The sequence below is a fragment of the Megascapheus bottae genome, chromosome 15 (genome assembly GCF_031878675.1).
Source record: "Megascapheus bottae isolate mThoBot1 chromosome 15, mThoBot2.hap1, whole genome shotgun sequence".
Taxonomy (NCBI): Eukaryota; Metazoa; Chordata; class Mammalia; order Rodentia; family Geomyidae; genus Megascapheus; species Megascapheus bottae.
Window position 1 is genome coordinate 6,377,348 of NC_143523.1, and position 16,475 is coordinate 6,393,822.

The 16,475-nt window shown below is 43.0% G+C and overlaps 1 protein-coding gene across 2 annotated transcripts in view; it reads left to right on the forward strand.

Moving 5' to 3' along the window:
• Cpxm2 (carboxypeptidase X, M14 family member 2) overlaps window positions 1-16,475 on the forward strand; it is a 96,932-nt gene that overhangs the window by 51,617 nt on the left and 28,840 nt on the right. For both annotated transcript variants that reach the window (XM_090345674.1, XM_090345675.1), the window contains exons 5-6: window positions 5,708-5,792; window positions 6,881-7,031. In XM_090345674.1, the coding sequence (XP_090201800.1) occupies window positions 5,708-5,792; window positions 6,881-7,031 (236 nt within the window). The remainder of the gene's footprint in view (window positions 1-5,707; window positions 5,793-6,880; window positions 7,032-16,475) is intronic.

The following is a 16,475-nucleotide window of genomic DNA, read 5'->3' on the forward strand; positions in this document are numbered from 1 at the left end:
AGAGGTTCAGAAGTGTCCAGTGGTGTCTGTCACTGTGCTGTGCTGGTTCCTGCCAGTTGGGCTAACTCTGAGTACTAACTAGAATGTGCCTCTTTCTGAAATATGGCTTTCAAATGGTGCAGAAGGAGCCAAGTGTTTTGAGAAATACCAGGAAACGCTTGCTCATGACGGTAAGTGGATCATGAAGTCAAGCACTGCTGATTTGTCAGGTGGAAAGGAATTTTCTTGATGTTTATTTGGACTCTAATGTTCGCTTTAGGAGAGAAGCTGGTGTGGGAGGTGGGTGGAGTGACCTACTTTTCTCTCACTGTGGTTTTCTCACTAAGAGCTAAGCTTCCCATTTATTGATTTAAATTAGGAAACGGTTGTTTTATCCTGTTGTGATTGGGCTGGCAAGATAGGCCTGGATACCGTGCCTTGAGTCTCGAGAGGGAATGTTTTAGAAAGTTCAAGAACAAAGCCAGAGGTAGAATGAGGTTTGCACAGTAGCAGATGTCCCCCCACAAGACACGCCTGTCCTGTTTTCTAGTCTTGATTGTGTCATCTTTCATAGCTGAAGGGACTTGGCAGTTGGAATTAAGCCAAGGATCGTAAGTAGAGGGGGCATCCTGGATTAAGCACCTAGGTCCTCTCTCATACAAAGTGTGGGCAGAGGACCCATAACTATGGTGAGCCAACAGAGAGCCTCGGTGCCACCGGCTGTGATGAGGAGAAAGATGGCCCCAGTCCAGGAATGGGGGTGGCTCCTTCCACCTGAGGAAGCAAGCGAACAGATTCTCCTGTTTGTTCTCCAAAACAGAACCCTACCTGCTGCCTCCCTGACTTTGTTCCACTGTCCTGTTGAACTCCAAGCTAATCTATCTGTGTGTTTGAGGCTGCTGTCTTTGTCCTATTTGTTATAGCAGCCCTGGGAAACTCACATAGCTCTCCAAGTTCTTCATGGACGTGTGAGCAGACACAGGAGAGAAGGTATTGCTCTCTTGCTTCACATGGTAACCCCGGGCCTATAAGATATATGTGCACATGTGTCCATGTTTGTGCTGGCCATGACATGAGGTTTCCGGTCTGGGGTCCTGGGCCGCTCTGAGTAAGAAGTAGACTTTGGTGTCACTTGGAAGGTCATAGCCTGTTCTTACATCACCCTAACTCACACAGCGATGTTACAGTTGAATGCTTACGGATGAGTGTGAAGTACCATGTTTCTTCTCTATCTTAGGCCTTTCCACATGCCTAATGCATTATAAAATAGGCCTGTAACTTCCAGTGAAGGAAGTCCTGCTCATAAGCAATACCCAAAGGTGCAGTGATCCTCAGATCAGTGCTGTAAATCCTCTCAGGATCGCTGAAAGATTAAAGTAGTATATTTTATCCCCTCTAAATGCATCTACTGTGTTTGATCCTTTATGATGAATTTACTTTGCTCTTACACGAAGAAGGGTCATGTGGGTGGAAACATTTTGTAAACTGAAATGCCACTTGCATTATTATTGTTACAAAGCAGAACAGTGGTTGCTCATCCATGGAAAGAAAATAATATCTATAAGAACTTTACAAGACCACAGCTTTCATTTTCCTCCCCCCGTGATCCTGAACACCAGTGACGACGGACACTCTGGGTCCATGTGACCTCATCTCATCTTGCAGTGGCAGCCACTGCTGCTGTCTTCAGTCCCCATCAGATCTTCCAGGAAGTGCAGTGAAAGGTGTTGAGGGCCTTGGGAACCAGGCTTCCCTGATTCTGTTCACTGTCCTCCCTTAGCCTCATTGCAGTGACAGCAATCTGTTTCCTAATCCACAAATCGTCCTCAGGCTTCTGAGGGGAATTTGACTCTGTCATTCAACTGGTCCATCTGGCCATTTGAGTATCTGTCTCTCAGTAGGTGCGGATTGCTTGTCATGGCCCAGGAGGCAGTCTAACAGCTGCATGCTGCTGTCTCACTCTTCCACTCTTGCCCAAGTATGGCAGCCTATGTCAGAGACAGTCTCATGTCTCTGTGACAAAAGACCTCATTGAAGCCACAAGATGTAGCTGGCCCTACAGGCTCGTGTGCTGAAGACTGGGTCCCCACCTGGTAGCACTGTATTGGGAGATAGCGGGCACTTCAGGAGGCAGAGGAGGTTGACCGCCTGCTGATGTCCTTGGAATTAGGTATTTCCCAGTTTCTTCTCTGTTTTTCTGTCTGCTATGGGATGAAGACACTCCTCTATTATATACTTATTCCACCATGATGCTCTGACCGATGGCAGAAACCAGAGTTTGAGGCCTTAGGCCCAAACTCCTGAAGGAACACATCCACCAAATAAAGAGACCTGGTGAGGGGCAGTAAATGGTGATTGATAGGGCTGCCGTGGTGAAGGGCAGTCATGGGAAGGTAACACCTCAGCCCATCTCCAGTTATCTTTGGGCTACAGCTATGACCTGTGAGTTTAAACAGGAAAAGAATTAAGGACAGGGGTCCAAAGGCATGCATAGTTTAAGAAGCCCCAGTTCAGGCTTGTTCAGAGGGTCCCTTGTCTTGATTTATCAGATGGTGCCTGCTTACAATAAGTCCTTGCTGCCTAGCAGGTAGTCCAGTCTGCTGTTCACTTCATTCTGGCTTCTGATGGCTGTCGTGCTGTCGCAGAGAGTGGTTCAGTTCACACAGGTCATATCAAGGGGCACAGATACAGATGGAGGGAGGTAAGCTTAGCTGCTTTTTCTTAATTTGTGGGTTCAAGTAAGGAGTCAGTGTTTTCAGCTAAAACAGTTTCTAAGTACCTGATACCCTGGCAGATATGCTTATTGTTTTTTTAGAAGGTTACATAGCTTGTCAGACTCCTAGTGTTAGCATCTAACAAAGCTGGATTAGAGCTAAGAAGGTTAGGGGTCGATTTTCAACTCATATTGTGATTATATAGTCACTAAATGCTAAAGCAGTGATTGTAAATGTGTGCCTGTATGTGATCTTATTCAGTGGCCAAATCTTTCTTTTAATCATAGGAATGGTTTTTCACTGTGATACCTTTTAGTATGCAGCTGGAAATGACAGGATAATAAGGCAGGAAAAAGAAATAAAAGACCTAATGATTGAAAATAAAGGAACAGAATGGTCATTGTTCTCAAATCATCTGTGAAAAGATCCAGAAGAAATCCACAAGCCCCAGTAGAATTAAGTAACAAACTAGCAAGATGGTGTAGCCAAGAAGTGACAGGATACTACTCTCCTAACACAGCAAGCCTCTGGTTTCAGGGAACAATTTAGGTTTTGGGAGACTATTTGGAGGCAACTGTCATAGTCCTAGTCTATTTTGGCAATGGAGGAGGAGATAGTTGGATATACTTTGAAAAAATTGGGTTGGTCCACTTGTCAGAACTTGGTGGACTGAGGGGAGGTGATGACTCCAGGACTTTGGCTTGCCTGACTGTATGCTGTCGCCTTTTCTGAGATAGGATCTCAGCAAGACCCTCATATGGGGGTGCCTGACAGCAGAAATGAGTCAGTTGGTTTGGGGAGATGTCAATGAGACATAAATTGAGGAGTCCGATAGGTAGAAAGGTAGGATGTCAAATTCAGAAAGGAGCTCAGAGATATATAATCACTTAGTTACTAGCTAAACGTAAGTTTGTTCATATGTATTTTTATATTAAATATTTTTTCTTTAAGGAGTTGTACAAAGGCGTTTCAATTCGGCATGCCACTTTATGAGCACAATGCTTTTTTTTGTCAGTTGTGGGGTTTGAACCCAGCCTGGACACTATGCTTGAGTTCTTCAGCTTAAGGCTGTTGCCCTACCCCCTGAACCACAGTGCCACTTCTGCTTTCTAGTGGTTAATTGGAGATAAGAGTCTCATGGGCTTTAGCGCCTGGACTGGCTTTGAACCTCGATCCTCAGGTCTTAGCCTCCTGAGTAGCTAAGATTGCAGGTGTGAGCTACTGTGCCGGGCACACAATACATCTTGACATGAGTATACTTTTAAGTCTGAGAATGGTTACCCTTGAGAAATGATTATTTGTCTTTCATTTTTCTTTTCCCCCACTCTCCTTTCCTTTGGAGAACTCATTTAGTTTTCTCTCTACCTCTGTCTTGTTGTTTGTTGGCCTCTTCAGACTGAGGGCCCCACCCCATCACACTAGGATGCACCTTCTGCCATCTGTCTCGCCTGACCACTGGTGTCATCAGCTGAAAAATTGGAGGCTTCTCCTCATTTGGAAACCATTGCAATTTGGGAACAAGTTGCTGCTGTTTGGGGGAGGGAAGGTAGGGAGGAAGGCTGGGGTAAAGGGCACAGGCGTGAGCTGCTGTGGCTAAGGGCTTTTCCTCTGCCTCTGTCTCATTCTGCAGTTCTAGCTCAAGCCCCAAACTCTCACAGGGAGACATGTAGTTGATGGATTATGACGTCCAGCAGGTATTCCAACAAAGCAAGTGGGGTGGAGGGCTGGTAGGAAAAGATGTAAAATAAGACTGTTTCCAAACACCTAAGAAGTGTCTTTGTGAAGATGAGGGAGAATAAATTGAACCAGCTGCTTCTAAGTAAATTCACAAGGCTGCCTGACTCACACTAGATGCTCAGATTCTTCTCCCAGTTGCTCTGGGATCTGTAACCAAGCAGATTTCACATATTATAAAAATGTTAGTGGGCAGTATTTTCTAAAAGACTAAGAAATCTCTTTTTAGTGCTAGTATCAGAAACATTGAGATGGGGTGCCACCGGGGAAGATTTTTCTATGTTGCTTACTAATGAATAATATTAAAATACCAAGGCAGAGAGGAAAAATGTGTTTTCTACATGGAAGATTTTTGTTTGTTATTTTCTTTTGTTTTTGTCAAGGCTCAAATTGACCTCTACTTTGGGAGGTCAGACGAGGGCTGCTTTATTTCCAGTGCTTTCTTTTTCTTCTTCTTTGCTGATACCAAGCTTTAAACACAGAGTCTTGAGCTCATGGTACTTTACCACTTGAGCCATCTATCCATCCATCTTTTTGTTGATAACTTTGGAATTGGAGGCTTACAGACTTCTACCTAGGCCAACTTTCAGCTTTGAACCTTTAGATCTCAGCTTCCTGAGCAGCTGAGCTGTGATTATTGGCAGGAAATAGGAATGCTTTGTTCTCCAGTGATTTCTATGTAGTAGGATGTGGTAAAAGGATTCTGGCTTTGGTTCCAGCTGTCACTTGATTCTTACTGTCTACATGGCATGACAGCTAAAGAAAACCCCAAGGTCTTATAGAGACTCAGTTGTTATTTTTGTTTTATAGTTTCATCTGGTTTGTTGCTTTCCCAAGTCAGTCTCCCAAACGAAATTTCTAAACCAATTTTCAACCTTTACTGATATTAGTTTTCCATGCAGGATTCCATTAAGCTCCCACTGTGTGTGATATAACTGTTCATTCAAACGAACAGTAAGTGTTTGCATCTCTTTATGTGTGTAATCAACTTTGAATGCTGACTCAGGATTGGGATTTCCCCTAAACAGTTAGAGGATATTAAACCAGGCAATGCTCAAATTAATTCTTTCTTAAAACAACTTTTTATTGTTGTTATAAAGGTGTTGTACAGAGGGTCTACAGTTACAAAAGTCAGGTTCAAGTTAATTCTTTAAGATGGGAATTTTCCCAATTTTGATTTTATGGATGAGTAGACAGTGACAAAGTGGGTCTGTCACCTGACACAGCTGGTAAGTGTCATTGAACATCTGAATCTTCAGTGTTGTTTTGTTCTCCTCCAGGAGTGACTGGGTGACGTCCTATAAAGTCATGGTAAGCAATGACAGCCACTCCTGGGTCACTGTTAAGAGCGGATCCGGAGACATGGTGAGTCTCTTCTTCCGTCTAACCAGGCCAATGGCTGTGTGGGGTTGGCACAGAGAGACAATGATTCCCTGCCCCCAGGAAGCTTGCCAATGCTGTACCATCTCAAACCAACACCACGGTCTGAGGAACAGTGCCCCCTTTTCTGGTGGCCCAAGGCCTGGTGCCAAGTGGCCCACACGGGGTTGAGGTTGAATTCAGCCTTTAATCAGAGGGCTTATCACTAACCTAAACCACATACATGTTGGTACATAGAGCAGCTGTTCAACCAGGACTTTCCTGACTTAGTCTAATAGTCTGGACTCTTTAGTGCCACAATGTGCTCTAGTGTAAAAGTCCGGGCCCTGTCACTCTTGTGTCGATTCTGAAGTGCATGTTCCTAGCGTGATCTCCAGCGCCTGTCATACTCTGTCTGCAGCTCCCCCTCCTACCTTCTGCACATTCTTATTCCACACCATTGCTCTGATTTCCAGCAGAGAGAAGCCCCTGCCTTTCCACCTTTGGACTCCACTACTGGCCTTCTTCAACTGATGCTGCCCTTTTCTTCAGAACCCACTTGTTCTGACAGAGCAAAATAGTTTTCCTTCAGTGCCAGCCCCCCAACCTGGTTCTTTCTATGCTCTTCTTCTGAATCCCCACTGCTCTGTGGAATCCCTTGGCCAGGAAGCTGATAGACCTTTCAAACAGTAGACAGGTGCTCCCCCAATCCCACTATTTGGGTCCTCCTGGAGGAGGATCCAGGCCTGATTCGCTTCCCTTTCCTGTACATGCCTACCACACATGCCTAGAGATACTTCAATGGGATAGGGAATTCTTAACTCTTTTTTTTTTTTTTGCCAGTCCTGGGCTTGAGCTCAGGGCCTAAGCACTGTCCTCAGACTTTCTCAAGGCTAGAGCTCTACCACTTGAGCCTCAGCACCACTTCCAGCTTTTTTCTATGTATGTGGTACCGAGGAATTGAACCTGGGTCTTCGAGCATGAGAGGCAAGCACTCTACCACTAGGCCAAACTCCCAGCCCCGTGAATTCTTAACTCTTACCCTAGATGAACAAGATCTAAAAGACTCATCTCTTTCCATTGAGCATGAATAGATATTTGAAGGAAACAGCGAGAAGGAGATCCCGGTGCTCAACGAGCTTCCCCTCCCCATGGTGGCACGCTACATCCGCGTAAACCCCCAGTCGTGGTTTGAGAACGGGAGCATCTGTCTGAGGATGGAGATACTCGGCTGTCCCCTGCCAGGTGAGTCTGTCCCCTATGCTTCTGGAAGGGTCAGACACTAATGCTAGATGGGCGTCTAGCCAAGGAGAGGCAAAGTCACTAAGTGGTTATTCCCTTGTGTTAAAAAGGAGGTACATGTCGATTATAGCTTATTTCATAAACATAGTTGGACCAGAAAGAAAGTGGATAAAAAATTATCTCACTATCCCACTCAAATACATCAGGGGTCCTGGGGTCCCTAGCAAGTGTAGTTTTCCTCATTGTGATTTTAAGAGAATGTGTGTTTCAAGATTGAAAATTTATCCAGCATGTTTACAAGAAGCAAGCAAAAGCATTAGATAAAGTTTTGAGAGTCTATATATCATAGTGGTAGAGCAAATGCAAGCATCTTTTGAAAGGCCCTAGGTTTAATGTTAAGCAACACACATACACACACACAGGCACACGCACTTGCACACATACACACTAAGCTTTGGGGACACATTTCTTTTTTTGGCAGGTTTCACCATACTGTGTAGTAGAAGTAAGGCTAGAGATGGTAGACGTTTATTTGTATTTATTTTAAAATTGTTTTTGGTTTCTTTAAGTAGTTATACAAAGGGGTTCTGACAATTAAGTTTGTAAGTGCTTCCCTGTCCTGGATTGTGATGCTCAGTGTAGATGCCCAGGAGTGGAATGGCTGGGTTGTAGGGAAGGTCTGTGTTTAGTTTTGTGAGGAGCCTCCAGACAGCTTTCCAGAGTGGTTATACTAGATTACATTCCCACCAGCATTGTAGCAGAGTTCCTTTCTCCCCATATCCCCACCAACATTTGTTATTAGATTTCAAGTTATTGGCCATTCTGACTGGATTAAGATGGTATCTCAGATGGTTGTTTTGATTTGCATTTCCTTTATGACTTGAGCATTTCTTCACTATTTTTACTTTATTTCTTTGCCATTTTTACTCTTCTGAGAAGTCTCTCCTTAGCTCCTTTGCCCACTTCGTAAATGGTGTATTAACTTTGGGGCTGGGGGTTAGTTTCTTGAGCTCCTTGTATATATTGGATATTAGGTCTTTCTCTGATATATTCCTAGAAAAACTCTTTTTAGAATTGGTTGGCTATCTTTCTGATTGAATAGCTATGTCCTCAAGCTGTGCAGAAACTTTTTATTTTAATGTAAGCCCACTTGTTGAGTCTCTCTCCTATCTATTGTGCCATGGGACTCTTTTCAGGAAGTTCTTATCTCTACTCCTAAGTTCTAATGTATCTCCTACCCTCTCTTGCAGTAGTTTCAGGTCTGACATTGGAGTCTTGGATCCACTTTGATGCTGATACATGATGTTAAGAAGGGATCCATTGTTACTTTTCTGCATGTGACTGCCCAGTTTTCCCAACACCAATTGTTGAATATTTTTGGCTCCTTTATCAAATATTAGATACCTATATGTATATGGTTTTATTTCTAGATCTTCTAATCTCTTCCTTGGATCTTCAGGTCTATTTTTGTGCCAATATCAAACTATTTTTGTTATTATGGCTCTGTTGTAGAGTTTAAACTCTGGTATTGTGATACCGCATACTTTTTTTTTTTTTGCTTTTGTTTTTGTTTTGCTTTTTTTTTTTTTTGCCTAGAATTGCTTTGGCTATTCTAGGTGTTGTCCCATATGAATTTTTAGATTGTTTTCTCTAGCTCAGTAAAGAATGTCATTGGGGTTTTGGTGTGGATCGCATCTACTTTGTATATCATTTTTGGTAGTAGGAACATTTTTACAATATTGATTCTGCCTATCCATGAACATGGAAAGTCTATTTCCTGATGTCCTCCTCTTTGATCTCTTTCTCTAGATTTATATAGTTTTCACTATAAAGATCTTTTTCAGCTTTGGTTAGGTTAATTCCTAGGAATTTTATTTTTTTTAAGGTTATTGAAAATGGGGTTGTTTTCATGATTTCCCTTTCTGTTTGTGCATTGTTGGCATACAGAAAGTATACAGATTTTTTGTGGGTTAATTTTGTATCCTGCTGTTTTGCCGAAGTAGTTGATTAGCTGTAGAAACTTGGAGTTAGAGTTTTAGTCCTATAAGATCCTATCATCTGCAAATAGGAATTATTTAATTTCTTCTTTCCCTATGTGAGCCCCTTTAATGTCCTTTTCATGCTTTAATGCTCTGGCTAAGAATTCAAGAAATATATTAAGGAATGGAGAGAGTGTACATCCTTACCTTGTTTTTAGGGGAAATGGTTTTTAGTTTTTTCCCATTTAGTATGAGGTTGGCTATTAGTCTGCCACATATAGCCTTTATTGTTTTAAGGTGTGTTTCTTCTATTCCTAGCTTCCCCAAAGCTTTTTAACATAAATGGATGTATTTTGTCTAAGGCCTTTTTTGTATCTTTTGAGATAATCATGTGGTTCTTATCTTTGGCTCTGTTGATAGAGTAAATTACATTTATTGATCTGTATATGTTAAACCAGCCTTGCATCTGTGGGATGAAGCCTACTTTGTCATAATGTATTTGTATTGTTTCTGGATTCTGTTGGCTAACATTTTATTGAGGAGCTTTTCATCTCCTGTCTCTTTCTCTCTCTTTTGTTGGATTCTTTCCTGGTTTGGGAGTGGGTGTGATGTTGACTTCATAGAATGAGTTTGGAATTGCTCCCTTTGCTTCTCTTTCATGGAAGAATTTGAGGAGTATTAGTATTAGCTTATCTTTAAAAGACTTATAGACTGGGGCATGGTGGCTCATGCCTGTAATCCAGTTACTCGGGAGGCTGAGATCTGAGGATCGTGGTTCAAAGTCATCCCAGGCACTAAAGAACGTGAGACTTTTTATCTCCAATTAATCACAAAAAAATGGGAAATGAGGCTGTGGCTCAAGGGGTAGGGTGGTAACCTTGAGCTAAAAAGTTCAAGGGCAGTGCCCAGGCCCAAGGTTCAAGCCCCAATAAATCCCCCACCCCTCAAAAAAAAAAGCCTTACAGAATTCAGTGGTGAATCCATGGGGCCTGGGCTTTTCCTTGCTGGGAAACTTCTGATTACTTCTCTCTTACTGCATGTTATTGGTTTGTTTAGCTGGTTTATATCTTTTTGGTTCAGTTTATGCAGTTTGTATATTTCTAAAAACTTGTCCATTTCTGCTAGGTTTTCCTTTTTAATGAGCATAGGTTTTGAAATTCATTCCTTATAATTATTTGAAGTTTTCCAATATTTGTTGTAATGTTTTCTGCAGCATCTCTGTTCTCGTTGAATTTCCTCCCTTCTTTTTTCATTAATCTCATAAGTAGTCTGTCAATTTTAATGTTTTTTGTTGTTGTTTTCATAAACAACAACAAAAAAACCCAGCTCTTTGGGGCTGGGAGTTTGGCCTAGTGGTAGAGTGCTTGCCTTGCATACACAAAGATTCGGGTTCTATTTATCACTACCATATACATAGAAAAAAGCCGGAAGTGGTGCTGAGGCTCAAGTAGTAGAGCTCTTGACTTGAGAAAGCTCAAGGACAGTGCTCAGGCCCTGAGTTCAAGGCCCAGGACTGGCAAAACAAAACAAAACAAAAAAACTCCCCCCAAAACAGCTCTTTGTTTCATTGGTTTTATATAGTTTACTTTGTTTCTATTTCATTAACTTTTGCCCTAATCTTTACTGTATCTCTCCATCTACTAGTTTTAGATTTGATTTTTTTTCTTGGTTTCTTAACAATTTTAATCGTATCATGAGCTTATTTCCTTGAGCTGTTTTTGTTTTCTTTATATGTACATTTAGGGCTATGAATATTCTTAGCACTGCTTTTGCAGTATCTGGGAGGTTCTGTTGTGATATGTTTTCATTTCCATTGAATTAAAAGAACTTACTAATTTATTGCTTGATTTCTTCGGTGACTCAGGTGCTAACAGTAGTGTGCTGTTCAGTTTCCATGTATTTGAGTGATTTCTGCACATGTTTTGTTGAGGACTAGTTTGACTCTGCTGTGGTCAGATTGGATGCAAGGAATTATGCCAATCCTCTTGTATTTGCTTAGGTTCTTTGTGTGAACTATGATATGATCTATTTGGGAGAGGGTTCCCCGGGCTGCTGAGAAGAAAATGAATTGAGTCATTGCTGAGTGGAATCCTCTGTACATGTCTCAAGTCCATTTGGGTTATGGTGTCATTTAGTTTACAAGCCTCTTTGCTTATCTTTTGTTGGATTGACCTGTCCTTTGGTGAGAGTGGCGTATTAAAATCTCTCACTATTATTGTGTTTGAGTCTGTCTTGTTCTTTAAATCTAAAAGTATTTGTTTAACGTGTTTAGGTATGCCATTGCTTGGTGCATAGATATGAACCATTGTGATTTCCCCTTCACAGATCATTCCCTTCATTAATATGCAATGAGCTTCCCTGTCTCTTCATCCTGATTTTCTTGAAAAGCCTATTTTATCAGATATCAGTATAAGCCTTCTCATTCTTGCCCTTGTCTGGAGTGAGCAGAGCCCGGGATACCTGTGGTTCTCCAATACCTGACACCACCAAGAGCACTGCCACCAGCTCTGCTGAAATTTCTGTAATTGCTCTAGGCATTTAATTGTGCTAGCTTATATTTGCTGTGTTTTCAGAGCACTGTTAACATAATTTTTCTATTTTCCCCTCAACTCTGTAATATCAGTGAGCCTGCTTTGCCAACCATGGGGTGTTAAAAACCTTTACACCAAACAGACTTTAATTTCTAGGTTTGTTTGTACTTCCCAGATTTTAAGACATTTTTCATGGCACTAAAACTACTGGAGACTTGCTTGCCTTGTGGATGCATCTTACCCTAAGTCCAAGGACAAAACTCCTGTGCCTTTAATCTGACTTGGGCACTTGGAAGTTGTGTCTAATATCTTGACTATATAAACAACCCTACAGTGAACATCCTTGTTTCTCTGCCATTGCTGTGTCCGTGTCCCCACAATTAGTGGCCTAATGGTAAAAAGTAGGCGTGCAAAGGCTGATGTGGGGAGAACGTTGAAATACTGCCAGGTTGAGATTTGAGCCTGCTTTGTCCATTCCAACCAGAGCTGCAGCCCCATGTCCTGTCCCTGCACCCTGGGTCCACAGGACTCTGGGGTCTCAGTGGCCCCCACAAGTGCAAATGTCACAGGAGTCTTCAGGGAGAGAGTTAACAGCCTCTGGGCCTCTTTGCACCAGACTGGAAATTTTACTTAAAACAGTGGAATGAATCTACTGGCTTTGAAGGATGAGGTCATGGTTTCTCTCTACCAGCAAGAATTTATCTGTAGGTGGTATAGGGCGGAGGGCAGCTTGTAAGAGTCTCATGAAATAAATATTTCCCTGCAGAGTTATTGTTGGTGTGTGTTTGAGGATAGGTCTTGAGGGTGTTTGAATCACTCATGAAGAGAGCTGCATTATGAAAACTTGGTGACTTTAAAGTATGGACTCAGTGTGGTTCTGAACCCATTTCACCTCCCCCTGGGATTTTTCTTCTAGAAGTTACTTAGCAGTCTGTGCAGAGGTGCTGGCTGAGTCTGCACCCTGTCTGGTGGTGGTCAGGTCAGAGTGCTGGTTGACACCAAGTCCTCAAATGAGCCAGAGGTGGCTCAACAAAGTCAGCTACCTAAAGGATACCTTGAAATCTGAATGCAGCCACCTCTGCCCACTCTTCCCTAAACTCTTCTTTGTGAAGAAGAGTCTTTGTTTGTGCAGCTCTTTGCCCTGTCCTTTCCATTGTCTTCCTGTGAGCTCTCTTGTAGGGGCATACTTAGAGGGTGCTGTTTCTTTTTAAGACTTCATGAATATGTTTCCAGAAATCTTGGAGCTGGAAAGTGGCCTATTAATAGGATCTTTAAAGCTTAAAAGAAAAAGGGAGTTGTAGTTGAATGGGTACAGAGTTGCTAGTTTGCAAGACGATAAAGCCCTGGAGATGGATGGGCGCGGATAGCTGCACAGTATAAATGTGCTACATGCTACTGAGTCCTACACTTAAGAAGTATTCCCATGGTAAATATTACTTTAGCACAACTAAAAAGAAGACATTAAGTTCAGTTTAATATTAATTTTTCTTTTCAGTGCCTGTGCCAGGACTTAAACTAGGGCCTTGAGCTTTTTGCTCTACCACTTGAACCACAGCTCCGTTTCCAACTTTTTGCTAGTTAATTGGAGATAAGATTTTTATGGACTTTTCTGCCTGGGCTGGCTTCAAGCCTTGATCCTCAGATTTCAGCCTCATGACTAGCTAGGATTTATATGCATGACCCCAGCTTAATAAGTTCAGATTATTAATATTCTTTTTTTTGTCATAGGGCTTGAAGTCTGGGCCTGGGCACTGTCCCTGAGCTCTTCAGCTCAAGGCTCTCACTCTACCCCTTCAGCCACAGAGCCACTTCGGGGTTTTTCTGGTGGTTAATTGGAGATAAGAGTCTCACGGACTTTTCCTGTCTGAGCTGACTTTAAACCACGATCCTCAGATCTCAGCCTCCTGAGTAGCTAGGTGACAGGTGTAAACCACCGGCACCTGGTGACATTCATTTTTCAAAGCATAAGAAACTCCCTTCCCCAAACTAAATGATTTTATCCACTTGGAACGAAAGCTCTACACTTAGACATAGAGGAAACAGAGAGAGTTCAAGTCCAGACAAATACCAGCCGATTCAGGATCACAGTCTTGGTGGATTTTCGCTAATCCTCTACTACACAGTCTGGATTTTAAAAGGGCCTGCTGAGCTTTGCATGGCTTTTTCATGGGGCAGTGGACTGCTCAAAATCCTAGATCACGAGTAATCTTTGATGTTGAAGGATGGAGGCTGGGGCCACCATTAGCTGTCCAGTTGTTTCTGCTGGTGATGTGGGATTTGGGCCCTCTGTGGGGAGCACCTCTCTTTCCACACAGCACTGCGGTGTCCCGGGTTTTCAGGTTTAGCACAGAACCTAGCGATGAGCCATAAGGAAGTCATGGAAAGAGTTTTTAGAGTTCTTTGAGCATGGAGGAGCTGCTTATGGAAACGTTCCCGAGCCATTTCTCTCTGCTTACCAGAATCAGCTGGAATTCTGTCTCTCCTTCCTCCAGTCTGGATCTCCTCCCAGCCCATGCTTCTCATTTCATGAGTCACTGGAAAATTATTTTAATGGTGAAACTACTTCTGTCTGGCTGAGCTGAAATAATATTTCAGCCAACCTTCTTCTTCCATCAGTATGTATACATCGGGGCAGTTTCGGCTGCTGTTCTTTTGGTGCATCTTAGGTGCAGAGACCTTTAAGTGAATCTGTTTGCTTCTCTACTGCTCTCTTTTCTTTGCCACTTACTAGTCTGAATGTTTTCTTGTGCTAAGGAGTTGGTCACTGATTTGGGCTTCTGAAAAGTTCTGAATTCGAGGGTGGCACAAAGAGGCCCGTTGTCTTCCTTCATTTCAGGCCCAATCTTTTTTTGGATGAGCTCTGAAGAGCTCATTGGGCTTCTGTGCACAGATCCAGCCCCTGCATCATTACTGGTTGCAAGGGTTTAAAGAAGAGATGACTTCCTTTGGGGGAAAGAAAAAGTGTGAGATGTGGCTTAGATCAGACCTGAATTCAAATGGTACCTCTGCTCCTTGTCAACTGGAAATATCCCCTGCTCTCTTTTCCTCCTCCATACAGTGGAGGTAAGATCTTTCCTGTGAAATTGTGACCAATTCTTTTAACTCCTCTTTTTGTCAAACAACGAAATGCCCTCCTTTCTGTCTTGCAGAAACTCTAGACTCTCTCTGGCATGTCTGGGACTTCCTAGGCTGCCTGGCTGCTTCCACCTCTTGCATCTCCTCCTCCCTCTCAGCTTTGCTGGTGATCTCTTTGGATTGCTGCTGCTTGGTACTCTGGATTCTAAATGGAAGTCTCGCTGATGTTGACTTGCATGTGGTGCGGGGGGGGGGGGGGCAGGCGGTAATCAGTGATTGCAGCAGCTCTGAGGAGGGCAAAGGGCTTTCCTTATAAGTGACATGCAGCCCTCTTGGTGCAGGCAGCACCATTTTTCTTGTAGAAATACCTTGTCATCCCTGCAAAAGGGCCTCCATTGTTTGCACATTCCCCCTCAGATTGGCCCACCCTACGTTGCTTAGAATATATTCTTACTACCCTTCCCAACCTACTGTTTCTATTTCCTGTCTCTGTCTTCCTGTCTCTTGAACTTTTGGGTTGGGAGTGGTAGGTGTGGGGTAAGAGGGTTGCCTGTGTTTTATTTCTACCTTTTTTTTTTTGAGGGCTTGGACTCTGGGCCTGGGCGCTGTCCCTGAGCTCTTCAGTTCAAGGCAAACACTCTACCACTTGGAGTCCCAGTGCCACTTCCTGTGTTTTATTTTTAGAAACATGAATTTCCTCTTTCTTTCATACCCCAGCTAGCTGGTGACTTGCTTTGCAATGCTATGGGTCCCACAGGAAGGGCTCTGCTGCTTGCCTGGAAGGAGAGGGGCTGCTTTTATTTTTATTTATAGTTTTTACTTTATTACTTTTTTGGTTACAATCTTGGGTCTTCAACTGAGCACTGTTTCTGAGCTTTTTTGCTCAAGGCTAGTACTCTAACCACATGAGCCACAGCCCCATTTCTGGCTTTTTGGTGATTAACTGGAGAAAAGAGTCTCATGGACATTCTTACCAGTGCTCAGATCATAGTTCTCAGATCTCAGCCTCCTGAGTAGCTAGGATTGTAGACTTGAGCCATAAGTGTCCATTTCATTTTTATTTTTACCTTCACAGCTTTCTCATTTTTGATACACACACATAATGAGGAGTGGACAGAATCACTCATAGAGGCTAGCACAGGGTTGATGCCCAGACAATCATGCTTTTCCCTCTTTTCTCCTTTGCTTTCCTGCACTGTTGGTTGGTTTAGCCATTTTGTACTGTGACAGATCTATATTTTTATCACCCGATCCCATGGGTGAGTGTGGGTGAGTTTCCCTTCATATCCCATTAACTGTGCTCTGCTTTGATTTTCTGTCTTGTATTTGTGGGACTGTACTTCTCCAGCAGTGGGAATCTGGGGCCTGGCTCTCAGGCTCCCTGCTGCATGGAGGTGGATCGGCCAGATCCTGTGGCAATCACAGAGTTCCCTCCCACCTGTGTCAAACTTTGGGCCTGGGCTTAGCTACTATAGCAAGAATCTCCCCACTCATTGCACAGCAGCATCTCAACTTAGATAGGGGTCTTTTCTCAGTAGATGTGGGTATAAGGCCTGCCATGATTGTGCTAGGCCGAATAATGTTCCCCCAGAATTCAGATCTAGCAAAAACTTTGGGTCTGACTTTCTTTCAAACTAGTCAGAGGCTGGCTCCATGGTAGGCAAAGAAGCCCTGTTCTGGAATGTGCTTCTGATATTTGCCTTTGACCTCTGACCTCAAGGTCAGGGGTTCATTTATTAACTGTGGCAAGATTCATACAAGAGTTCACCATTTTACAGGGTTCATTGTGAATGCTGATTAGGGACTACCAGAATTTAGGGAGGTGTCCGTGAGGGTTAGGATGGACAAGGGTCTGATCACTA